The 26,980-nt window shown below is 37.8% G+C and overlaps 1 protein-coding gene across 1 annotated transcript in view; it reads left to right on the forward strand.

Annotated features, from left to right (window-relative positions):
- TRIO (trio Rho guanine nucleotide exchange factor) overlaps positions 1 to 26,980 on the forward strand; it is a 249,037-nt gene that overhangs the window by 140,189 nt on the left and 81,868 nt on the right. The window contains exons 16-30 of the mRNA XM_032710013.1: positions 367 to 486; positions 1,915 to 2,106; positions 2,925 to 3,074; positions 4,567 to 4,681; positions 10,110 to 10,225; positions 13,453 to 13,575; positions 16,368 to 16,562; positions 16,670 to 16,785; positions 17,336 to 17,402; positions 18,178 to 18,287; positions 19,375 to 19,444; positions 19,893 to 19,982; positions 21,860 to 21,952; positions 24,063 to 24,174; positions 26,099 to 26,289. Coding sequence (XP_032565904.1) covers positions 367 to 486; positions 1,915 to 2,106; positions 2,925 to 3,074; positions 4,567 to 4,681; positions 10,110 to 10,225; positions 13,453 to 13,575; positions 16,368 to 16,562; positions 16,670 to 16,785; positions 17,336 to 17,402; positions 18,178 to 18,287; positions 19,375 to 19,444; positions 19,893 to 19,982; positions 21,860 to 21,952; positions 24,063 to 24,174; positions 26,099 to 26,289 — 1,860 coding nt within the window. The remainder of the gene's footprint in view (positions 1 to 366; positions 487 to 1,914; positions 2,107 to 2,924; positions 3,075 to 4,566; positions 4,682 to 10,109; positions 10,226 to 13,452; positions 13,576 to 16,367; positions 16,563 to 16,669; positions 16,786 to 17,335; positions 17,403 to 18,177; positions 18,288 to 19,374; positions 19,445 to 19,892; positions 19,983 to 21,859; positions 21,953 to 24,062; positions 24,175 to 26,098; positions 26,290 to 26,980) is intronic.

Raw genomic sequence — 26,980 nt, forward strand, 5'->3', positions numbered from 1 at the left:
TAGGCTATATGTCTTCAATTTACATTACTGACACTGGCTTTTAGGCAAATACTGCTTGTAACTTGTTCCAGTTTTTCAGGTGACAGAAGCTGCATTCAGAAACACAACCTTGTTCAGAGTATGAACTGAAACCACAAACACGTAGTAGTTGACTGAAAGCTGTGAGTTGTTAGCTCAGTGAAATTATAGTAAATGTCATTCACTGTGCTGACTCTATATATAATTCACTGTAATATATAATTAATAAATGATTTTGTTATAAATTCCAGTACTAATGTGACCATAAATGTTTTTGTCCCTACAATGATGATTTTTTGCTAGTTGGCAGTAGAATTACATATTTCATGGTCTTCTCTTTTGTTACAGGTTTTGGGCTGGATCCGAAATGGAGAGTCAATGTTAAATGCTGGGCTTATCACTGCTAGCTCTTTGCAAGAGGCAGAACAGTTACAGAGGGAGCATGAGCAGTTTCAACATGCAATAGAGGTAAAACCACCATTTTAGTGATCATAGTCAAGATGTCTTGTATTACAGTTCATCAGTCTCTCTAAATAGCACTTTTGGGTTCATGCTACAGTATTTTTAGTTTAGGAAAAGCTGTTGAACTAATCTTATGGCAAAGAGATAAAAACACTTACTGGGAAGGTTTTTTTTTGTTCTTGTTCATTTTGAAGCTGCAATTCCAGGTGAACATCTTTGCAGTGCCTTTTTGCATCTTTATGAACTGATAGCTGTTCACAGTAATTTTACTGAAAATGGTGTTTTCCTTTGTTAGAATGTAACATCTAATGCTAATTATAAAAGTTAAAAATAAATGGAACAGCAAGCATCAGTTTTATGTATTCTGATGTGATCCTTTAATGTTTCCATTTTTGTTTGAGAGTAGGTTTCACTGAAATTTGTGTGGTGGTGTGTCAGTTCCCCTGCCATGACTTCAAACTAAGCTTATCAGATTGGTCATATTGCTGCAAAACAATAGGCAGAGTTCTTAAGATTGACTAAAATGTGGTATTATTAATTTATATGCACTACTGAGAGACTTACAGTAATATTGAATATATTTAACATATATTTTTAAAGAACTTATGTTGAAATATTAACAATGTTATGATTGTTTGGGTAGACTATTTTCAGAAGTACTCTGACTTGCATTACCTCTTTCATGTTTGTTGTCTTTTACAGTTTACACTATATGTACCCTCATTTCGAGAGCTTTGGTAATTCCTAAGTGTAAAAATCATGAGACCTCTAGGTGTTTGGCAATTTAAAAATAAATTACCGGGAAGCTTAAAGTCTGTATTTTCTGGATCATTCTTTACTTAGATATAATAATACTTAGTACTTAACCCCTTCTTTTTTTTTTATTCCTCGATTTTAGGCAAGTATATGTTTACACAGACAAATACAGTTAAAAAGAAATTTGCTTACAATTAATAGAGTTGTCTTTATTTACTGACCTTCATGCCTGCACCTTTCTTTGTTCACTGTTGATGTGCAAAAGACCTGGAGTTAATGCTGTAAGGACAGGAATAGCAATCAAACCAAAATAAGATATACATCCTTTTCATCTTTTTTTAAAGTGAAGGGAAAGAAAATTAACCTGAAATTCATAATTATAACAGTGTGTACAGCAGCATAGATAAGTCACACGTGACTTAATGCTAGACAGTGACTATTTGTTACGAGCTGCTGTTTAGTGTTGATTTGATGATAAATCTCTACAGGACTTAACTTCCGTTGTATTTGCATAGAGAAGTCACACAGTAACTAATATTAGACAGTTATTTTTAGTTGATGGGTGTTTGTGCATGTATAGAAGTGTCATTGACACAAGTGGAAATGTGACCCTTTGAGGTCTTCGAGCAAATGAACTCAAGTGCTCCACTGAACTCCTGAATTTTCACCTCTTGTCAGAAAACACATCAAAGTGCCCTGCAGGTTCAGCAGAAGGCAGAGGCAATGCTGCAGGCTAATCACTATGATATGGATATGATCCGGGAGTGTGCAGAGAAGGTTGCTTCCCATTGGCAACAGCTGATGCTGAAGATGGAGGACCGTCTCAAACTTGTGAATGCCTCTGTTGCCTTCTATAAAACTTCTGAACAGGTACAGAAATGCTACATGACCTGTGTCTGCCTTGGTTAATTCCTCAGTGTGGCATAGAACAGCATTACCTTAAAAATGATTGCCTAGGTTTGGTTGTATTTACCCATTTGCAATAGTTGTGGTTATACAAAAAAAAAACATGCAAAAAGCAAATCCTCTCACCAGCTGCCTTAGAATGAGAAACCTTGTGTTGCAGCCTTTCAATAAATTAAGGGGTCTTATAAAGCAACAACTTTTTACCACGCCTGTAGTGACATGACAAGGGGCAGTGGTTTCAAATTCCTCATATTCTTACTGGGGTTTTTTTGAGAAAAATTTTGTAGAATATTTTCAAGATAAGGCACACTGTACAAGTTGTATTGTTGGATTTTTGCTTTTTTCAAGAAGTTTTGCTTAAACCATAAACAAGTTACACGTAGGTTTTGATGAAAGTACTTCAGATGGCTAATTCTAGGGTTTTTTGTGGGAGTCAAAGAAAAATCAGCTCCATCCTACTTGTCCACAGAAAAGTCTGGGAGAAGGTTGGCAAGGTTGCTTCCTGTGCAGTCATAACTTAAGCCCATCCTGTATTATGCAATCACAGAGGCAGAGAAAGATGAACAACTTTAGGGATGGCCTCTGAGCAATTCCACATAAGCAGGCCAATGCTTGCAAACCTACAGCCAAAGTTTGTTGCCTTCTCTTATGTCCTGGTCAAAATATGTCAGAAGCTGAGGTATATGTAAGAGGTAGATTGGTTTTCCTTTTATTTAGGCTTGAATTTTGATTTTTTTTCTCTTACTGAATTGTATTTGAGTTGGTCTCATTTTTCATGATAGGTGTGCAGTGTGCTGGAAAGCCTGGAGCAAGAATATAAGCGAGAAGAAGATTGGTGTGGGGGAGCAGACAAACTGGGTCCCAACTCTGAAACAGATCATGTTACTCCCATGATAAGCAAACACCTGGAACAGAAGGAGGCATTCCTAAAGGTAAGGTTGATGATGGTTTATAGTCTTTTGTGTCTTGGAAAGCATACAGGCAAACGCTCACTCTGACAGTTCTGAAATTGCTATGGAAAGCAACAGTGCCCATTCGAACTACAGGTATGTCCCAAACTGCAAAGTTGTGGAAAGTAATGTGTTAACTGCTTGTGAGAGTGATTAAGAGAATACTTTCGAGTGCATAAAATTGTAGCCAGTTTTATAAATATATTTCCTGTTGAACTTCAGTAGATGTCAGGTCTCCCAGTGTGATGAAAGAGGAATTGGAAATCACTGCTTTTAGCAACTGTCATTCTAAAGAATGCTTAAAGGCTGCTGCTTTGGAAGAGAAACTGACAGTCACATAGTGCCATTGCTGCCTGTGCATCAGAGCAGCTCTCTGATGTACTTGGACTGCAGTGGAGTGCAGGAGGAGGAAATTGGTAGACAAGCATCTGGGAGTATTTGGGTTTGTGTAACAGTTTTCAGATAAATCAAAGATTTTTGTTCCAACAAATGTCCTAGTGAAGAAGGTTATTGATCATACTGAATTAAATATGTAATGGATGCTTACAGAGCAGTATAACTAACTCTGTAATCAAAGGCATTTTCCAGCATCACCATAAAAGACTAAGAGCATAAAACTTTTTTGTTAAAAACCTTTTTGTCCTGAGTGCACAGACTACAACACTCAAAAACATATTAGTGTAACTCAAAGTATACTGCCAAATAGATCCTTCTGCAGCTGGAGTGTGTTACGAACTTTGTCTTTAAATGGTATGAGAAATTATTTAGTTTCTTTGTTACTGTATCAAACCATGCTACCTTTAATCTTTTGAAGTAGCATTCCACATTCTGCATATTAGAAATAAGGTAGCCAGCCCATATGTAGTGCTTGGCGTATGTTAAGATGAAGAAGGCAGCTGAGCTGAGTGTTGGCGTTACAGTGGCAAGGTTTGAAAGCTCTCAAGGCCTTGCCTTAATATTTTGAGGGCATGTCTTACTAGTTTAGTACTTTTGGTTTCACTTTAGCAGAGCATTTACTTTTTGTTTAAAGTACTAATGGATGTTTTGGAATATCCAAGTGAGTACATAAGCAGGTGCACTCCGTTTACACAGTAAACAAACTTCAGGTGGCACATGGCTCATACTCTAAATAAACTTCTCTGTGAGCTCTGAGTCACACTGAAAGCTCAAGAGCAGGTAATTGCTTTTCAGGATCTTCAGATGAAAAGGAATAGCATTTTATTTGGGGTTGTTTGTCTGTTTTGTTTTGTGGGTTTTTTCCCTGCTAGGTAAGAAAGGTTTAACTGCTATTTGGTGGAAAAACTATTTTAATAGTTGGGTTGGCTTGGCTTACTTGTACAAAAATTTAACAACCAACGCTTTCCAAAATTGGAGAGTGTGAGAAATGTTCAAAAAGGGGTGAAGAAGATCCTTAATCTCTTTCTGGATGTGTATCTGTGCACCTTCAAATAAAGTAATACTTCTTACTCTCTAGGCTTGCACACTGGCTCGAAGGAATGCTGATGTCTTCCTGAAATACCTGCACAGGAACAGCGTCAACATGCCCGGGATGGTGACACACATCAAAGCACCTGAACAACAAGTGAAAAGTAAGGGGTTTCTTGTTCTTTTTTCATTACACGCAAAAATATGGTCATCAGATGCTGTGGTATGTGTGGTGATGGGGCAGTGAAGCTTGCCCAGGTGGAAAGAGTTCTGTCAGACTTAACAGGAAACAATTAAAATTGCTCGCACACTTTGAAGGATCTGCCAGTCTTCGAAGTCTTTTATACTCAAGTGAAGTTGCTTGGAATTTATTTATCTGCTGCTTACACGTAATCTTCTTTCAATTTGAGACTCAAATGTGCTGTTTTTATTGAGACAATGAGATAGTAAACTTCAGTATGATAATGTTTGGTCTGAAGCCAGATGGGAGCTCGTTGTGCATTCTGCAAGTTCCTTGGGAGTGCCAGTGATCCCACTGGTAATCCCTTGAGCTATGCCCTTGGGCCCTTTATATAGTTTGAATCAGTATTGGATAACTTTATGAAGTATAGGATAGCTGACATCATATTTAAATTAGTTGAGTAGATAGATAGTACCTGAGGTGAAGCAGGAAAGAGCTACTATATGAGGCTGGGCTTTTGCTGTGATTAATAATATGTTGTGCAGCTTTAAGGTATAATATGCATTCTAGGGAATCAAGAGAGAGATCTGTAGGGTTTTCAGGGAAGAAAGAGCAAAAATTAATAGGGTATGTGTAACTGATGTGTGAGGTAGGCAGAACAGAGATCAGAGAGATTCAGAAGTAAATATTACATTTTACTAATTTAATTACGAGTTGTATTCTGCTCTGTGCATTTTGAAGCTGTGACTGAACACTCTGGCTATGCTACAGACTCAAAACCAGAGAAGTTTAATTGTGTAATTAATTGCTGATTGCAGCTACCCAAAGGGGAGTTATACGTATGATGGAGCCAAACTCAAGAGGAACATGGCGACAGGTCCAGAGGAAAAGTTGCAGCAAGGAAAATTCTGTAACGGGAGAAAGTGTTACAGCAATATGAAGTAGAGCAGGTAGCCTAGAGAGGTAGTAGAATCTCTGCCCTGAAAAATTTTTCAACTTAGTTGAACAAGGCCCTGAGAAACTTTGAAGTTAGTCCTGCTTTGAAGAGGAGATTGAAACAGATGGCCTCCAGAGGTCACTTCCGCTCTAATTTACTTGATGACTCTACTAGAAAGGGACATGCTCACTGCTTCATGTTACTGCAACGGAAAAGTAGTTTGTGTTAAACTTACCCATATATCTGACAGTGCTCAAGTTGAAGGTCTTCCTGTGTTGAATTTTTGTGTTGGAAAGATAATAGAGTATTGACCATACTTTTCACTCTTAAGGAAATAATTGGATTGTAGCAGTTGAAACTTTTAGCATGTAGAGCTAAGACAAAGGATTGTTTTTCCACTGTTGCCAAGACATCAACATTTATAGAACTATGCAAGACAAAATCTCAACATAACTGCCAGCACTATCAATAATTGAAGAAGTGTTGCTGACATTTGTCACATTTGACTTTGTCTCAGTAGTAGACAATGAAAACAAAGCAGAAACAAGCAGGATGTTGTAGCTTATTGAGTACTAGGCAAACTTTTTAAAAATGCAGTTTGGAAATCTGTGTAGAAACAGTCATTCTGAGAAAGGTAAAATGTGTTCAGATGAGGAAAGAGTAGAAAGGTCTCCTCTAATACCCTTAAGAATAATAATTATACATCAGAACCATAGTGCTATGCATGTTCTGTGTACATGTAAAATTCTAGATAAGTGATACATGTCTAAACAGCAGCAAAAAAAGCAGCAAAAATCCCCAAGCAGAAAAAATAAGCTATGTGCTCTAACTTTTTTCCTCTATAGACCATGTTATATATGCTGCTGAGAATTAAATATGAGTCAAGATAGAACTAGTTAGGACTCTTTCATGTTAGGTCTCAATGGTATGGCAGTAGCTGACCAAATGATTTAAAAGTTAATTCTGTTCTTCATGTTCACATATGCATGTAAGGAAAAAAAAAACCTCTCTTCATCTCCTTTTCTAAATGGAGGAAAAAAAATAGAGTGTTTATTTTATTTTGGTGAAATAAAGATTACATGCATTTTACTAGAGCATTACACACTCATAGTCAGGTGTATGATTGAAACTGGCATACTGCACTCAGTATATAGTACATAAAATAACACTTTAAAAATTTGAGTAACTCGAGTTTGGATTCTTGCAGAACTGCTGAACATTTTTGAAAAACCTCATTCAGTGGCATACTTGATTCTTATCCCCAGCTGCAAATACCTAGAAAAGCAATGTCTTAATCTAGGCAAAGTTTAGCTAAGAACATGCTTCATGGGAAACAGGAATTGCAGTGATACTGAACTCTGAGAGGTGTCCCTCTGTCCCTCCACACCAGTGTAAATTATTTCTTTGATGTGCAGTTCGGAGTATCCAAATACTCTCTTTATTTAGGAAAGAGTTGTGACCTAAAACTGTGCTGTGGCAGGTAGATTCAGTTGGTGACAATTATTCAGAAGTAATTAAGTTAGCTCAGAAATAGGGCATCTTCATCTTTGTTTCTGCTGCTAAGTTTGTATGCTTCTCTCTTACCTGTTTCTGCTGTACAGGCTGCAACTGAACATTGTACAGGAACTTGCCTAATGGTGCTTATATTTTTAGATAGGTTGATAGAGGGTATAGGATGCATAGAGACAGCTGAGAGCTCTTTGAGCCTGGAAGTTTAGAAAACAGTCCTAACAAATGCTGGAATCAAAAGAAAATAACAACAGAGACTGTAGTTCAGATGGCTTGAGATAGAGCTGTTTTTCCAAACCTAGTATTAAATATTGATGTTCTATAACTTTCTTAGAGTATTTTATAGAATATTTTTTCTCTTCCTTGTCAGTCCAAGAAATTAATGGCACTAACACTGACAGTGTCCAGCCAAATATCTCTCACTGCCTTGCCATCTGTATCATGTCCTGACAAAACAAATGCTGTTCCAGTTTTCTAAATTCACCTCGCTTGCTCTTTGTCAGAACTACTTTGCTTGCGTCACTGTCAAGATGTCTCTTTTTATATGGTGTGTCCAGCTGGGTGTGTTGCATTGTAGAATGGTAATTGTGTCCCACCCACCCCTCCCCAGCTCCCTCCCTCCCTAAGTCTGGCATATATTCTGAGCAGGCATTTTGGAGGTGACATAAGGCAGAAATAAAACCGAGAAAGCAGGAGAGGTTCATAGCAGATCAGCTCATAGCTTGGCTAAGGGACAGATCAGCTGAGGCTTATTTGAGGGGAGCCTGACCAGCAGAAAGAAAACCTTGGCCACAGTGACCAGATTCCAACCAAAAGCAAGTCCTGGGTGATCTCAGCACCCTGTGGCAAGTGGGAATACTTGCTTCCAAGGAGGAGGATGTTGGCAGTGATGCAGACAGGTTTCATAATCTTCAGAGAGGCTGTCAAAAGTGGTTGTGTTTGGTCCCAGATAACTGATGAGGTAGACAGAGATGCTTTTTCCCTCCATCTTCCTGTTATTTGAGCTTCTCTGTCAAACTGTATCTTGGAGTTGTTAGCTTTTGAAATGTGAGGTATGGTGGACCTGCACAGTGGGGGAGCAGAATGCAGAGACCTTAAGGCACCTAGCACCTGTTATCCTCCATTTGTAATTGTGGATCACGGAAAATAACCAGCTGTGGGTATAAGAGAAAATCAAGTAAAGCTTTAGTGTGAAGAATGAGCCCTTTTTGTCATCTCTTCTGCTAGACCTCCCCTTTGGCTCTGTGCACTTCTGACAGAATTACCTGGTGGAGACATTGGGTGTCCCCTGTGACTCAGCTTGCCATCTGGGTTTGCAGTAGCTACAAAGTCAAGTAGAGCTGCTTCTCTGGAAGCAGCTGTAGTGGACTGATTACAAGATGGAGTCTGCTTCACCATTGTCTTGAGCATGGAGTTTAAAAGCCTTGATGCCATAGCTAGGCTGCTGCGGGAGGCGAGCTACTTGAAAAAGCTCAAGGAGACACCTAGCAAGCTAGCAGAGGCAGGTAAATGAGCCAAAAAGATAAAAAGTTGTTACAATCAAAAAAAACACAGGAAGAACTCTCCCATATAAGGTATGCCAGCTAGATCTTGCTCGGAGACCGGGGAACCAGCCAGTGGACACTCATGACCCATCTTGGTACCAGGCAGCCTTTGCTCAGATACTGGTGAACTGGCAAGTGGGCACCCAGGGGCTACCACATCAAGGGTATTTAGGGCTGTGCCCAGGGGCTGCTGGGGGGAAGCTGCTGCCACTCACTTCGGCCACTCACCCTCCTGCTTCGGCTCATTCCTTGGAGGATACAAGGTGACCAGGGAAGAAGCCGAGCTGAGATCTACCAGCTTGCAAGCCAGCAACACTTCATGGTGGTGGTAAATCCTGTCCTGTGCTTTTAATAGTTGCCCTTAGCTCTTCTCACCTTTCTATCTTCCTTCTTTCTCTCTGCTCTTTTGTGTTACAAAATAAAGTTGAATTATTGTTTTGGGATCCTGCATCTGGCCTCGTTTGTGTCGTAATCTCACTTATGGGAATGTTTTTAGAACCTGGTTCCCCTCTCCATCTAAGCGGATCGGAACACCAGCAGTGGGTAAAGTGAGCTTCATAAGAAACTGCTAGAATTTCTTTGTTTGGTGATAAAAGCCATAAGCATTAAAGAAGCAGAGTTCCTTTGCTAGGAACAATTTAAAAGTTGAACATATGGAATTGCATGTTAATAGTGGGATGTGGATGTGAATTCTCAATGGCAGACAGTTTGTGATGCTCAGGAACGGAATAACAAATTGTAGAGTTAATTATTTGATTACCTAGAAGTTCTTTCAAGGGTCAGTGAACATTCATATTTGAACAAGTCAACTTAATTATACTGTGTGGGTTTTGATTTTCTTTTTTTTTTGTGATAGAGAATTATAAACTTACTGATTGTCTATTTTTATTACTTGAGTTTCTGTACATATATTGTCTTCTTGTGCTGCATTTGATCTTGTGGTTACTTAAGGTTGTGTATTTGTTCATGTGTATTGAATCATTAAAATACTTTATAGCAAACTGATATAGTAAACAATATTTTTTTAATTGCAATTAATATGAGATGTTAATCATGTAGTGATTACTTGTGCATGCTTATTCTCTCTGAGGTTCCATTCAGGAACCATCTTTATCAGACTACATTTTCAATTCTGCTATAAGCAGTGACAGTCCCTTCGTGAAAAATATTTGAGAGAAAAAAGGGTGTCACTAGTAAGTTTTAATTGCATCTCTAGTTTCTTTAACCAGCATTTCTGTAAGTAGTGAAAAAGCAACACTCTGTTTTTCATGAATATCAGGAAAAAAACAAAACAAAGAATAGCAGAAAGAGTAAGCGTATAGTAAATTCTACAATATAAAGTACTTTATTCTCCTGATTTTAATATGATATTTCAATTTTGGTTATAATAACCTCTACTGAAACTATTTTGATTTCTTCAGATATCTTGAATGAGCTGTTCCAGAGGGAGAACCGTGTGCTGCATTATTGGACCATGCGTAAAAGACGTCTTGATCAATGCCAACAGTATGTGGTGTTTGAAAGAAGTGCCAAACAGGTGAGGGTTTTATATAAAAATCCTCTTTGGTGTGATCGAGGGTTGATATACACTGCTTTGTCTCACAGTAAAACATTTGCTGTTGACTTCAATATTTCGAATGGCTGAAAGATCAGTGGTTAAAATAGAAAGGTAAATTATTTGTTTTTCCTTTAATACAGAAAACTAAATTTGTTGAAGGCAGGGTGCCTGTACTGCTGTAACTTAAAGGTGGTGTTTTGCTTTTGCCAGCTTCATCTGGTACTGGCAAATCTCATTTCTGCAAGCTTGTGTTTGACAAATTGTTATGCTTGTTAACTTTTACACACACACCTAATTTGTCAGGGGAAAATAACTGACAGCAGCATTTTTCTCAGACATTGCGGAAAAAATATCTAATTAAGTTGACTGACAGTTCTAGAAATCTGACAAGTTGGATAACTCATTAAACAATAATAACTGAATTACTTTGGTTTTTCAGTTCTGTGTGTATTTGGTGTCTTGCATGGTAGATCCACCTCTTTGTATTTTGTTGAGTTTACCAGTCTGGAAAGAACTATTAAGTAACTACTACACACACAAAAAAAATCTCCTTTACTAATCAAAACACATGCCATAAAAATAAGTAGGGGGGTTCAAGGCAGAATGAGTAACTAGAATGATCTGCAATGGTCTCTTACCACTTTTTTTTTTTTTAACTGGATATAGGACAAAGAAAGGAAACTATCTGTTCCTGTTCTGCAGAAAAGGGCACAACGCCCATAGTGAGAAATATGGTTAGATCTACTTTAAACGACTCAAAAAACTAATTTTTTATTTCTTTCTGCAGCCAATTTAGACAAAAGTTTAAATACTCATGTTCTGTTTTGCTCTCTTGAACAAATTCTCCAGTCTTTCACGCTTTCACAAAGAAATTAATACAAGATAAATCTTGGAGTGAATTTGAAGATTGATACCTCTTTAAAACAACAACAGTGACACCTTTTCACTACCCTCTACCCCACTTTTGAATAACCTTAATTTCAGCCTCTACCAAGCACATGATCTACTTGCTTTTGTATAGAGATTACTGACTAACAGTTGAACAGTGGAAATAAAGATCCGTCAGCATTTTCATTGCAAATCTCATTTTTCAGCAATCACCAGTTCAGTCATTGAAAAGCAAAGCGAACCAAACCATATATGGGACTCCACACTGATTAGCCAAAAAAATGGGAATGTTGCTGTCTTCATTTAGATTTCTGTTTGGAAGATGGAAAAACACATTCTTTGTGCTTTCAGAACTTGATGCCCTTGTGATGGAAACAGATACTATAGTGGTTTGCGAGAACAATGGTAGATTCTCAAATCTTTCTGGAATTAAGGGCCTATCTGATCCCTAACTTGATTTGTCTAGTTCTTGTAGTGATAGCTCACATGAAATGAGAGCTGATCTAAATTGTAGGAATTAAATCAGGATGAACTTAGTCATATTGTGCCTCTAGGAAGCTACCAACAAGTTATGACAGGATAACATTTCATTGTTATGGTGGGTGTATTGGAACTAATTGATCTTTAAGGTCTCTGCCAACCTAAACCATTCTATGATGTGGAGAGGGGAAGGTTTTGTTCCATTGATTCCAGCATTGTGTAATAAACCCACTAAAAAAAGGTAGAGGTTAAAAAGTTAAAAGCAAGTATCAAATGCTGTTAGTAATATCAGCATGCTACCTGTCCATATCATGCTTCATTTACAAAAATTGACATTGGAATGACAAGGGGTGTCATAGAGGTGGTTGGTTGAATTGTTGCTTTTTCTGACAGTAGTTCAAGAGTTGTTGGTTTGTTTCCATCAGTGAACTTTTAAAGGTATAGGCCCATCTCATCAGACTTGCATTTGTACTAATACATGATTAGGTAAATGGCATCCTAGCATTCACATTCAGTGTTGGATTTTGAAGGCTTTCTACTCACTTTAGTTTTTGTACCAAGATGCAAAAGCATCCTAAGTGGAAGTAAGGGAATCAAAGTTGTTCCGTCACAGCTTTGATGAGTTTAAGTTGTTGGTGGAATTATAATACAGACAATGCCTTTTCTGATTCAGTGTAAGGTTGTACTTTTGAAAAATACATATCTACTGTCCACTAAGATAAAACTTTTTTTGTTCTTGGTAATGTGGATAGATTAACTCTCATAATTTCAGTTTGCCCTTTTAAGGAAGGAACAAGGACCCATTAGCAATCTACTACTTTTTCTCTTGGAGTATTAAATTTTTGTCTAGTGCTGTATGTATTTACTGAAGTCACAGAAGATATACATGCATTAAGTAATAAGATGGTTCTAAGCAAGCTGTATTAAACTCTTTGAACATCTGATATTGGCTTTGTCAGAAACAAGAAGTTTCTGAGTTCACGTACCTCTGCGTACTGCTGTAGGTATCCTGCATTTAGAGCTGCAAACAGTCTTCAGGTCGATTTTTACTGTTATGCAGCAGTTTGAGATGACTCTTGTTTTTCTGGGAGCCAGAGATTCCTTGTGACCACTGAGTTTTGCTTAAAAGGGCAGCAGATATTAGTGGGGGTAGAGCATAGATAATAACATGGATCAGCATTTTTCATCATAGTGAGCAAATAAGGTGTCAGGATGTGGAAGAGAAACAATTTTAGTTTGCAGTTCTTAGTTCTTGTCTTTTTCTACCTATATGTACATTAATTGGTTTAACTGATACATCTCACCATTCCCTATCTGCTGTAGGTTGAATTTCTAGGAGCACAGGCTGTACTTCATGAGGCTGGAATATGTCAGAGAAAGACTGAAGTGATAGTTACATGCTTGGAAAGTTTAGCCTACTCATTTGGTGGTTTTATGTACATTTTTACAAATTGGAAAATGCATATTTCTGAGTACAGCTGTCCTGTGTAGCACCAAAAAAGTGTTTGTTTTTTTCTCAGTTGGGGAGTATACTACCAAAACTGTAAACACAGTCAGTTAGAACCTTTTAACAGTGAACTGCTGTAATCTTGTAGTAGACTTCCCTGAAGTATTCAGATTCATATGTAATTTTTAGTTCTTTAAGCATTGCTTCATAGACTAAGTGAATTATTTAAGAGTTATGAACTGTTTCATATTGTAGATGATTGCCACAAATGACATGGAGTAAAATTCACCTGTGGCCAATCTGTGTTTGTGAAATACTGATTACAGATGGTCTCTATTGGCAAAAATATATTGCCTTTTCTCTTACTTTCCTTCATTATTGTTTTATTTAGGCTCTGGAATGGATTCATGACAATGGAGAGTTTTATTTATCCACACATACTTCCACTGGTTCCAGTATCCAGCACACTCAAGAGTTGTTAAAAGAGCATGAAGAATTTCAGATCACAGCAAAGGTAAAATAAACAAAATATCACAGCATCACAGAATAGTTAGGGCTGGAAGGAACTTCTGGAGATCATCTAGTCCAACCCCCTGCTGCCCTCTACCCCTAGAGCAGGTTACACAGGAACACATCCAGGAGGGTTTGGAGTGTCTCCAGAGAGGGAGACTCCACAACCTCCCCGGGCAGCCTGTCACAGTGCTCTGCCACCCCCAATGTGAAGAAGTTCTTCTTCACGTTAAGGTGGAACTTCCTGTGGTTTAGTTTATGGCCATTACTCCTTGTGCTGTCTCTGGGCATCACTGAAGAGTCTGTCATCATTCTCTCGACACCTGCCTTGAGATACTTAGACTAAATAATGAGACCCCTCTCAGTCCTCTTCTCCAGACTAAACAGGCCCAGCTACCACAGTCTTTCCTCATAAGAGAGATGCTCCAGACCCCTCCTCATCTTTGTGGCCTCCAGTGAATCCTCTCCAGTTGTTCCTTGTCTGTCCTGAGCTATGGAGGCCAGAATTGAACACAGTACTCCAGAAGCGGCCTCATGAGGGGCAAGTAGAGGATCCCCTCTCATCACCTGCTGGCCACACTTCCTGATGCACCCCATGATACCACTGGCCCTCCTGGCTGGAAGGGCACACTGCCGGCTCATGGTCAACTTGTCATCCACCAAGACTCCCAGGTCCTTCTCTGCCGAGCTGCTCTCTAGTAGGTCAGCCCCCAACCTGTACTGGTACCTAGGGTTATTCTTCCACAGAAGCAGGGCCTTGCACTTCCCTTTGTTGAACTTCATTAGATTTCTCTCTGCCAAGCTCTCCAGCCTATCAAGGTCCCACTGAATGGCAGCACAGCTTTCAGATGTATCAGCTACTCCCCCCAGTTTCCTATCATCAGCAAACTTGCTTAGGGTGCATTCTATCCCTTTGTCCAGGTCATTGATAAACAAGTTGAATACAAGTTGAATTATGTAAGATTTGAAACAAAATAAAACAACCGAATTTCCCCCTGACCCTCAAAAAATCTCTCTGTGTTTCTACTGGGAATAGAATAAACCAGAAGATAGCTGGCAGATAATCATTATTGTTATTGGAGCTCCATGAGCCCTATGTGCTGTTGATTTCTCATGACAGAATTGTAGTGAGATAGCTTAAAAAATGTTTTCAGTACCTACAAACCTTGCAGGGCCTTCGATTTCCACTTTCATATCCTCATGGTGGTGGACTAGTGGATGTTTATTTAGCATATAAAATACAAAAAGGCGTATTATTATTCAGCTATGATTTAATTAGAGGATAGTAGAAGAATTAAAGCTTTATTTGTTAGGTAACTCATTAAAGTATTCTGTGATTCTCCTGTAAACTTTTTTGTGACATGGCAGCACAATGTAATACTACATCTCTGAAGGCCTCTACAGAGATGCAGATGTCACTCGAGAGGCTTACCAGTTTTCACATGTGAAACAGACAACCAGTGCATGACTGAAGTACCTGAATTTATGTAGCCTTGTCTGTCTCTGTGTTTCATTTTGTCACCTATTCAAACTGTCGCCTGTTTCCACCCCTTGGCTTTCTGACCTTCATAGAGAAATCATAGAACCCAAGAAAGCAAACAAGTGTTCATTTGTCTGAAGGACCACTTCAGAAGACACTTGGAGAGGGAGTTGGTCATGAGGACATGTGGGAGGCGAGAAAAGAGAATCCAGAAAGAACAGAGATCACTTTTGATTTTCAAATCTGGATTTTCTTCCATCTAGGCTTTGCTCCAGCCTTTGTTCTGCTGGATCCATTCCAGTGTGCAGAGCACCACTGCTCCCCCTTGCTTCCTCTGTCAGCCTGCAGATGACGTGGGTGCCCCTTTTGAAAGGATGTTGTTTGTGCCACTCCCTTGGCATTTTGCTACCTGTTGGGAGAATATGTTAGACCTTGCTAATTCCATAGTGAAAAGAAATGCTTGAATGAGGGACCATTAGGATAGAAAAAGAACTAAAAAAAAAAAAGAGAACAAAGAGTTGACTTTTTTCAACTAACATAAGAATCAAGTTTTTATTGACTGTTTTGCTTAATTCCCTGTTAACAAGGGGCCTGGCAGTGCACTTTGCTCTTATGTGCTATCAGAGAGAGAGGTGGATCTAAAAACTCATCCATTGTGGATGGTCTGTGATTTACATGAAAGAAGGTGCATAGTCTCAAGCAGCTTGTTATTTGGGAAAAGCTTTTAGTTACAGATTTGATGGTAGCTACTTGTTCTCTTAGTTTCTCTCGAACAACTGCATGACAACAAAGCATAATATTGAAAAGATCTAAAGAATATAATCTTAATCCATTAAAGATTAAAGCATATAACAAGTCTTATCTCCAGCATTTCAGTGATGTCTAAAGGAGGTACATTTCTGAGACCAGATTCTATGAGCCAGGTCCAATACAAGTGCTTCAGTGGTAATAAACAAAATACCCTCTTTGGCACCAAAACCCTTTGTATTGATGCAAGGAGAATACCCGTGCTCTGAAAAGCTTGCCTAGCAGAATTTAATCTCTGGGTTAGATAGGAAGCACATTTTTGTAAGAAAAATGAACAACCTGCTTCTAGACCTGTAATAATAAAGCCCAAGGAAACTTACATTAATCTTGTGATATTTTTATTAAGTAGAAGGTATCTGTTTATTAAGTAGAAGGTATCTGGGAAGAGAGAGGAGGAAGGTAGCTCCTTCAGTGGCTTCTCCGGTTGCGCTTAGTAGCAAGTTAAGCAAAATGACCCCCTGCATGACAGGTAGAGCTTGTAACTGTACTATATTTTCCTGTTTTCATAGCAAACCAAAGAGAGGGTGAAGTTGTTGATACAGCTGGCTGATGGCTTTTGTGAAAAAGGGCATGCTCATGCAACTGAGATTAAAAAATGTGTCACAGCAGTGGATAAGAGGTACAGAGACTTTTCCCTGCGCATGGAGAAATACAGGACCTCTTTAGAGAAAGCTCTGGGTATTTCCTCCGATTCCAATAAATCGGTAAGAGAAATTTGAGTGTGATGACAGACAAGCTTTACTTGCATTTGATTTAGCTGCTGTTTTCTCCTGTCTCCTTCCTTAATCAGTTCTTCCTTTCTTTAATAAAGAGCAAAAGCTTGCAGCTGGATATAATCCCAGCCAGTGTCCCTGGGTCAGAGGTGAAACTGCGCGATGCTGCTCATGAGCTTAACGAAGAAAAACGAAAGTCTGCCCGCAGGAAAGAGTAATAAACTTATTTATTTTTAATTCATGAGAATGCATAAATCACTCCTGATAATGAAACAACTGTCATGGCTTGTCTGGCCGCTTAGAAATTGTATAAATGGTAAAAAGAGAGTGATATTACTTAGCAGCTTCTGTTGCCATTTATTCACGTGCTTGTTCTCACAGATAATTCTAGCATGTCAGAATCTTAAACTTTCAAAACTATGTTAGACTTCTTTTAACATGCTTTTTTCCTTTTAAAAATAATGTGAAATAAATGTGTAAAGGGAGGAGGGAAGACAGAAGTTAAATAACTGTAGCAAGTGAAAAGTGTTAGAGAAAAAATTCCATCTCCTTCCCCATTTCTTTTTGTGCTGGTTAGTAATGGAGGATGTTACCTCTTATGTTTCCTTCATCTGTTGTCCCTCTTCACATTTCAGTTCTCAAATTTTTCTCGCAGCAGTGGAAAAAGCAAAAGCTGATGAGGAGAAAGATGTATTCATGGTTATTATGTATTCATAGTGATCTAACAGACTGAGATTTGATTATTCTTTCTGTTGTCACCTAAGGTTCATTATGGCTGAGCTAATTCAGACAGAAAAGGCTTACGTAAGAGACCTCCGGGAATGCATGGATGTAAGTTTGGGGTTTTTTCACTTATCTTTGAAGACAGGATTCAATCCATTGCTTTCTTTTTCTTTCTGGTTTTAACAGCCGAGCATGATTGGTTTAGAGTCGTAGAACCAAATTAAGTATCTTTACTGCTATTAAGAAGAAACCTAGAATTACATCTGATAACAGCCATTTCAGAACTGATCCAGTATGTTTTGCTTTTGTCAGTTCTGAGTTTAAGCATTTGTTCCTTTCCCAGTTCATGATTGTGTGTGGGGGTTTTGTTTTAGAGAGGAGGGGAAAAGGAGGGGTTTACTTTATTTGCTTTGCTAGCAATAGAGAAGAGCTTGTGCTAATTCTCTTATTATCTGTATCACATGTTCTGCTACTAGCTGACTTTTTGAATAGAAATTCAGAGAGATTCCATGGAAAAGTGCCCAGTAATTGTTATGCTGAAGCAACTAATGTTCATTGGTAGTTGTTGCACAAAGCATGAACTTCTAGACTGCAGACATGACCTTGATAAGGAATATCCTGAAGCATTAGAGGTTGTCAAGAACACTATGCATTTTAAATGATGAAGTCTCAGGGACTATGTTAAATTGTCAGTTTTAGAACTTGGATTTCACTGTCAAAATCACAAGGTATATTTGACACAACAGGCACTGTCACAATTGGAGATGATGATGCTATGTGATGTTTCCCTAGTTTCTCTCCAGGAATACATGCTTACAGATACCTGGCTGCTCCTGTTGGGAGTTTATCATCACTTTTCACGCATCTTTTTTGTTCTGGGCAGACATATCTATGGGAAATGACAAGTGGAGTCGAGGAGATCCCACCTGGTATTGTAAACAAAGAACACATTATCTTTGGAAACATGCAGGAAATTTATGAGTTCCACAATAAGTGAGTGACTTATCTTCCATTTCCATATTACTTCTAAATCCAAATGATGACCTGAGGGATTTCCTAATGAAAATACTGTGTATATGAAGAATGGATGCTTTTCCATTAAAAAAATCTGAAGGTTTTCCTTTTGCATTGGTAAATTATTTCAGTTGTTGCTTTTTGCAGCCAGGTAAGTACACTGTGAGAAGCTGTATTTTTCAGTCTCAGGCGTCTTTAAGCTTTTAAGAAATTATTTGGATACATGAAAATTTTCTTGTAGGTTTTTTAATTGTTCTAAAGAGATAAAAACCACTGAACTCAATAGAATACAAACATAGCGCAAACATCAGAACACTGTCATTCTTTGAGAACACTCATTCTTGATTTCCACGTGCTGCTGTTAGTCAGAAAAAGTAGGGCTTGCCACTTTTTCTTGGCTCTTCTTAGCTTCTGTGGAGATGCCCTGGCATAAATACATTTACTTGGGTATGGAGCATGACGGAGGCTTGTCCACTACATTTCTTCTGAATGCAATGGTTCCTAGGGAAATCTGTGTACAGAAATCTTGTTCTGAATTTTCCTTCTTTGTTAATTCATTGGTGTTTGTATTAGGTTATGATTTTTAAAGTAATAAAGCATACTTAGCATATTCCAGACCCTGATTTTATAGTTCTTTATATGCTTTGTGTTAACTTGAGAACTTGAGCATCCAAAAAACAACTCACTTTTTTTTTAGTGTTTTTTTTTTTTTAATTGAGGTGGAGGCTAAACTTTTCTTGAAACTGGAAACAGTAGGAAACCTTCTTGATAGAAAACAAAAGAAATTACTAAATTTTTGTGCACACGTATGTGTTAACTGCATGTGTGCTGGTTCAATTTCTGATGTTCACATGAGAATTTTTATTGAATTATATTTTATACTACTACTTTTATTACACATTTTTATTACACATTCCAGTTATCTGTATTTCTTTAAGTCATGCTTTTGGCATGAATTACAGCAAGTTTTCTAATTGCCTTTATTAACAGACAGTAGATCCATATCAGGTGCTGTAATGAATATGTTTCATGTGCTTTGTACTATTTGTTTCTTTTCTATCCACAGTATATTTCTCAAGGAGCTGGAAAAATATGAACAGCTACCAGAAGATGTTGGACATTGTTTCGTTACTTGGGTAATAAGTCAGACTTATTTTCAAAAGTAAAAAGGGAGATAGGAGACATGAAGGGATGGATTCTTACTCTTAGATCCCTTTTTAATTTGTAAAATTTGTGACAGTACCTCTTCCTTCAAATTTGAGTAAAAACGTGTGTCTTTAACTGAGAAAAAAAAAATAGGGCATTCCATGCTTAGCTGCTCTTGAAATGTATGCAAGTTGCCTAAACCCATGTGCAGGTTTGGTTTGTCTTAGCTATTAATAACCTACTTTTGCATACATTGCTCTTGTTTGCAATCTTACTTGCCTGATATATATTCTTATACTACCAGTTTGAATGGGAAAATAAATCTGTATAGCTCAATTTCTTGATAGAGAAGATAAGCTTTCTTATAATTGTGTAAAGTCTTTGAGACGGGAAGGATGTTCTGTGATAACCTGTGTAAATTTGTGCTTTGTTCTGCAGGCAGACAAATTCCAGATGTATGTTACTTACTGTAAAAACAAGCCAGATTCTACTCAGCTGATATTAGAACATGCAGGAGCATACTTTGATGTAAGTACCTTGTGTCCATCTTAAAAGTATGTCTTAGCAGTTTGACTCACGTATTTGTAGTTATGCTGAGTGCCTAATTTCTTGAGAAAATGCAAGTTTCCTGTTACTAATGCTGCAATTTATTAAGCTGTCAGCTTAAGAAAATCAATCCTGTATCTCTCATGGTTATCTTGCATTGCTCAGTTGGTGTTACAAAGCTGTCAAATCAGATGTGAAAAGTTGCTATCACGTATCAGAGCAGTTCAGAACTTGCAAGCAGGTTCTGGCAGCAACAACCGAGACATGAATCTTCAACTCACACAAGGACATTCTGCAAATCTTAGCATTTTGATATGCTTATGATGAGCCATTGTATGATATCAAGATAGAATTTTTTGTTAAATTTTTTGAGTACTTTAAATTGTAATTGCATGTAGTGGTTAATTCAGTTGACTGCTGTTGTTCAGAACAGCTAAACCAACTACATTGCCTATTCAGTCCCAAGGTTCCTTGGTCTACACATGTAATACTCTTCATAAAAAAGGACAAAAATGTAGATCTGTTACAGGTTTTAGGGACGAATTTTGGCCACACTAAGTAGGTTTTGGTTGAATGTGTATTTACAGATAATGCGATTAAAGTGCTCTCTTTCTGGTTTTGTTTTTTTCCCCACTGTGCTGAGCCACTAGCTGTGTAGTGAAACCACAATTTTTTTAGAATTGTTTGTAGAACTAGAGGGAAGGACATAATAAAAAAATCAACCAAACAAGAAAAAAGTCCCTGAAGTTCTTGGGGTTAATTTAAAAAGTCTTATCACTGAGGAGATAGGAGTTCTAAACATTGGAAAGTAAATCAGGCAGATATGACCAAAAAAAAATCAAAGAAAAATTTAGTAAATACCATTTTAAAAAATAAGAAAGGGCTCTGATAAAAGTATTAGAAATAAATGCTTGCCACCACCTCCTTTGATCCCTCTGTTTTACTAGTATATCCAGAGCTCTCCAATTGCCTAATCCACCTAAATTATATTAGAAGTGTGAAAACCTAATTCTGTTCTCAGATAACTTCAAGAACTTCCACTGATGTCACACTGGTCCATGTGAAAATATTATGTGTATCATATCCTGGGAATTTCTGATATTGTAATCGTAGTTAGAAAGCACGTAGCTGCAGAGCATAACTTGCTGTTTGAAATTGCCTGGTTAAAATACATCTAATACTGTGATAAATGGCAGACCCTATCAGTGAAGTTCAGCCCTGATCAGTACTTGAAATCTGTAATCATCCCATCTAACTCATTTAAATATGTTTGCCGCCTTTAGCTTCGTGGAGGTGATTCTTTTTTTGGCTTGTAAGTGGCTGTTTTCGAGTGCTTGCTAGCCTCTTTTCTTTAGTCAGAAGCTGTTTCTCCGTGCTCCACCTTGTGGGGGACGAGGCCGTCTTTGGCTGTTGGCAGTTAAACTACCAGGGGATGCTGAGAAACCTCCACCTCAGTCTTCCTCTCAAAATCCTGGCTCTTCCCTGGAACACTGAAATGTAGGGGTTTTTCTCTTTTGCGAGTAACAAAAGTAGTACAGATTTTAATGTGTTTAAAAAAGGTGTTGCCAAATGTTTTATATTCCTAATTGTTGCTCTTTGTATTTAGGTTTGTTGAAATGTTTCACAGTTGCTCTTGCAGGTGATAATATTCTGTTTGTATGAAATGACCAGACAGATGTACAGTGTAACTATTCACTGTGTCTGGAATATCTGGTTCTCCTGGTTTTGTTTTGGTTTTGGTTTTTTTTTGTTAAAATAGCATTTCAACTTAATGTATATTGTTGCTTAGCCCTCAAAGCAGTCTATATCTGAGTGTTGGTGCTTACAGTCCTCAAATGTTTGGGTTTTTTTTAATGTAGGAGATACAACAACGACATGGACTGGCCAACTCTATCTCCTCTTACCTTATCAAACCTGTCCAAAGGATAACAAAATACCAGCTTCTTTTAAAGGTCAGTGTTAATTGGAAGTTCTTCATCTGATTCTGCTGATTTGCCTTAAGAAAGCAAAGCTCTTGCTGAAGCAGAAGGGCTGTACTACTGTGTGCTCTGAGACTACAGCATCCTGGGCAGCCTCAAATACTGCTGCAATATTTCTTAGTAGACCACTGAAAATGAAAGAAGGCATAAACAAGCAACGTTTTTGTCCAGATTTCTGTAAATCAAAAATATACCTTTCTCCTAATGTTTACTTAAGAAAATATAATTTGCATTTCTGGGGTAAAAAAGTAATTTATGGCTGTACAGATGCATTTTTATAGTGGTTTCTACAACAAATTTTGGCAATATATTAGCTATGCTGATGGTAGTAAGTACTGTAAAATAGATATAATTTAATATATTCATATATAAAACTATAATATAAAATATGAGATATATAAATATATGTATATATAGAAGTATTTATATACATACACTGAGTACCTGTAGAGTTGTTGCACAAACGGTTGTTGTTTGTAATGTTGACTGGAAATGTCAAGTAAATAGTAGCTGCTAAAATAAACAAAACTTTTTGAAACTTGTAGTTAAAACTTTCAGTGGACAGATGTCTTCTCAACTGAGCAGGAGTGTTCTTGAACTGTACTTGGTCTCTGTTAGGTGGCATTGCTTGTTTTGTTACAGCTGCCTAAAAAAGCACTCTAACTGATCTGTGTCTCCCCTTTTTACTTGAAAACAGCCACGCATGATTGCTTTTGAAATTTCTGAAAAACGTTAGAGGCTATTTCAGGTCAGGTTGGGTGGAAACAAGTCTGTCACTTTTGACTGTTCCCCTCTTGCAAAGAGTTGCAACTCAATCAACTTATAACTTACAGAAATACTCTAGGCTGTGCTGTTTTGGAATTTTTGAGGTATTAATTCCAACAATTATTTTTTTTGAAATATAAGTATGCCTTAGCCTGCTACATTATTGAAGTGATGGGATAGATCAGTTTCACCACTGTTTGCAGAGTCAGATGGCTTTGCTGCATAGTAAAATGGATTTATTTGGTGGTCTCTAGGTTTTCCTTCCTTTTTTTTCTTTTTTCTTTTTTAACCTGTAAGAAGAGAGACATAAAACATGGAGGATTGAGAGCCCAAAACTTGAATGATAGCTGAAACATTTTATATTTCTGGAAGTTCTGCTTGTTTTTCCCAGTAGTATTGAAACTGTTCATCTTCTGTGCCTCTGAGGGATATTTAATTACTCTCACTGTTCTGTGCAGTTGTCATGCAAAATTTAAGTGTGATCATGTAGTGTCTTGCTGTGATAGTGGTATTGGCAGTTAAATAAAAATGATGTAATGATGATAAGAGTAGGAATCACATGGCTTTCCCTTTAAAAAGGAAAAAGGAATTTAACCTAAGGGGATGGATTAAGTGGGCCGTTTGAATAATAGAAGGAACAGAATATGCCCTTTTGGTTACATAAGCTACATATTATCTTGATACTGTTCAAATGCTTAAAGGCTGTGAGGAAATTTGAATATCAGCTCAGGCGTTGTTATGTTAAATCTGTGAGATGTTGAATGGGCAGAGAACTATATGCCTTAAATTCCACTACAACACTTCATCATGTTCCATTCTCTAACTTCTGTCCATTAGTTAATGCTTGTTTGTATTAAAAAGATTTGTCTGTAGGTTACTTTTAACTGTGTGAATACAGAATAGACTCATTTATGGAATACTTTGAATAAAACAATGTAAATCCTCTTATTAGCAGTAATACAGAGCCAGGTCTTTGATGCAGTGGAGCAATGACTGACATGGGAGGTGGGAGGGGTCCTTTTTTGCTCTCCTGCTTTCTACCATCTTCATGACTTAGCAGCTGTGTTGTTTTGGGCCTTGATGTAGCACAGCATCTGATAACTGTGTCTGTGCTTATCAGAATAAAAAATGTTCCCTAATGTAACTTCTGAAGATTTCTGATTAAGTAGATAATCCTGTTTAAATTAGAAGTGGTTAACTGAAAGCTTGGGCTGCTCCTTGAAGAACTGTTAGTACTTGTTAGAAGTACTGTTTGGTTGTCTGTTGTATTAGTGGAGAAATACATGATAGAGTCCTCTTGTCTGCTTGTCTTTTGCAGGAGCTGCTCACCTGCTGTGAAGAAGGTAAAGGTGAGATTAAGGATGGCCTGGAGGTGATGCTTAGTGTGCCAAAGCGAGCCAATGATGCCATGCACCTCAGCATGCTGGAAGGTAGGAGTCAAGCTGCCTTTCTAATTTCATTGTATGCTGCAGATTAACTTCGTTTAAGAACATGAATATACTCTTATCTCTGGGTTTGTATTTTTCATACCTATTTTTTGGAGGTATATAAAATGCAAACTTATTTAGGAAAATTAATTGTTACAGACAGCTTTGTTAATTTTTTAGGTGTTCTTTCATCCTGATCTATAGCTGTGCAGATTTGAAAAATAGTAAGCTAACAAAGTATTCCGCTACTTACCCAAAATGCAATAAGTGGCTGGTCAGATATGATAGCTTTGGATACGTTTTCCAATCAGTATGCTTGGTATCTTTGTAAGAGGCACGTAAGTGCATTAGAGATGATTTATGTATCAACTAATTGTCTCCAAGAAGTTTGTCTTTTTCACATGTTTGCTGCCTGTTTCATAACAGACTTCTGGCTGAAATGCAATGTATCTTCTGGCAGTAAAATGTCAGCATAAGCCAAGTTAGCCCAAGCCTTAGCCAGCAAAATCGTGTTCATGGCAGACAGTGGAGCTTGGATGTAATTGCTTCTATGTGCTTAGAACAACTTTTCTGCCAAAATGTGTTTTGTAATAGGCATATTATCATGTATGATGGTGCCATCATACAGTTAGTAATAAAAGTCATTTTCTTTGGCATTTAATTTTTTTGAGATTGAAGCAAGGACACCTTACCCTGCAGTTGCTGTATAAAGCTTATAGGTGCTTCTAGTCAATATTCCTTTTCTTCCTCTCTGTCTTCTAGTAGTAAAATGCAGCTTGTCATGGAATGTCCAGTATTGTGCTAGTTACAATAAAACCCATCTTGGTTCGACATGTGATCCTTGATCATGTGTATCTCAAAATCACCTCTGTTCCTTGATTTTAAACAATAGGGATGTTGGTCAGTTTACAGGATTGATTCCAAATGCTTTGTTCAGGAGATGGTTTTAGTGCAAATGCTGACCAGCTTTGATAATAATCTTTTAACACTGGGAGTGCAACTCTGGAGAATATCCTAATCTTTTACAGAAGTTGGTTTTATAACAAATCATGCATGTATTGTTGAGTCATCCCACAAATATAGAGAGTGAGCACATTTCCTCTTTATATCTCTGGAGGATTTTGAATGAATGTTCTGATGGAACTTGCCTCTGATTCTCTCCATACTATTGCCCTATTGAGACCAGTGAGAACTGAAAAGCTGTATTTATTTAAAATACAGTTTAGTACCATTCAGAAGCATATGGTAGACCAGTTTTTGTTATCCTGCAACTCTAAAGCTGTGTATTAAACTGGGAGAACATGGTACCACTACAGCGGAAGTAAAACTCTTGGTATTCTCAGTCTTCATCCTTTTTTCATTATGTCTCAAGGTAAGTGATCGAGGTGCTAATTTCTTTATTGTGGATCAATTCTGGAGTGACCAATGGCAGGCTGATCGCTTGCCAACAGCTCCAAGCTACCATGTGTTTTCATCACCAACTTGAACATGTGTGCATGCTTGTTATGTACGTGGTAGGGAAGGTGTACCTCCAGAAAAAGTGGCATTTGGGAGCTTGCCATTGCAAGAAGAACCTGATGTGCTCTGTGTGTCCTACAGTGTCAGAAAACTTATAAAAGAAATCATTTTAATCATGGAAGAGGTTACTAGAAGCTGTCGTTTGTCGGTAAAATACTGCCAGAAGAGTTGATTAACTTAGCAGTTAGATCTCTAAATTTAGAAGCAGACTTGAGCTACAGAGTTACATGTAGTATATTGCAGTGTTGAAATCAGTCTTGTTTTTAGTATTGCTTCCTTGGAATCCCATCCTTCTGCATGTTGTATTGGGGAGAAAAATGATATCGCTAAATAAACAGGAGCTGTGCTTTTTAATTCCCTTGTATTACCAACTTTTCATGGTGAACCATTACTCTCCCTCTGTTTCTAGGTTTTGATGAAAATATAGAATCTCAGGGAGAGCTCATCCTTCAAGAATCCTTCCAAGTGTGGGACCCAAAAACTCTGATTCGAAAGGGAAGAGAGAGGCACCTTTTCCTTTTTGAGATGTCCTTGGTTTTCAGTAAAGAAGTAAAGGACTCAAGTGGAAGGAGCAAATACATTTACAAGAGCAAACTGTTTGTAAGTATGGGAGAACAAGTGATCATATTTACAAAACTGTCTAGACTAAGCTCTGACTAAGCTTGCATGATTTAAATATGCCTGAAGAATTTGAACAACTATTATAGTGCACTGGAAGAATAGCCTTGGAATGTACAGAGACTGAATCTTGTAACTCTGCTACTTCGTCTTGCTTTTGAGGAGAAAAAGAGTAGGGTCAAAGCAGCTGCTGAAGGATACTTCAGCAATCTTGGTGTGTCAGATCAAAGGAAAATCGATATTGGGCTGGACTGATTTTGTCTTAATTGTGTATGTAGATTGCTGGTTCTTTAAGGCTTATTTGTATAAAGCAGAAGGATGGAAGGACTTGACAAGCTGCCTTCACCTTTCTTGTTTACTATTGCTGTTGTAGTAGTATTGACGTTACGGATTCATTTTAGTGGGTATTCTACACATACTGATTGGGAAAGGCAAGAACTTTGTTTTGGAAAAGGTCATTGTGGAATGTTCATTCTGTCTGCTGAGACCAGTAGTCTTACAATAAAGTTCTATAAATAAAGTTACAGTACTTATGGTCTACTGAAAGGATGTAAAGGTGGAAATGTTTTTCCTCCCATCTAAAGAAAAATAATTCAAAAAAACCCCAACCTCCACTCGTGCTTTCCTTCTCTGTAGCATGTATGCTTTACAAAATGTGTCCCTGGAATTCATA

This window comes from Chiroxiphia lanceolata, chromosome 1, assembly GCF_009829145.1.
Source record: "Chiroxiphia lanceolata isolate bChiLan1 chromosome 1, bChiLan1.pri, whole genome shotgun sequence".
NCBI classification, from domain to species: Eukaryota; Metazoa; Chordata; class Aves; order Passeriformes; family Pipridae; genus Chiroxiphia; species Chiroxiphia lanceolata.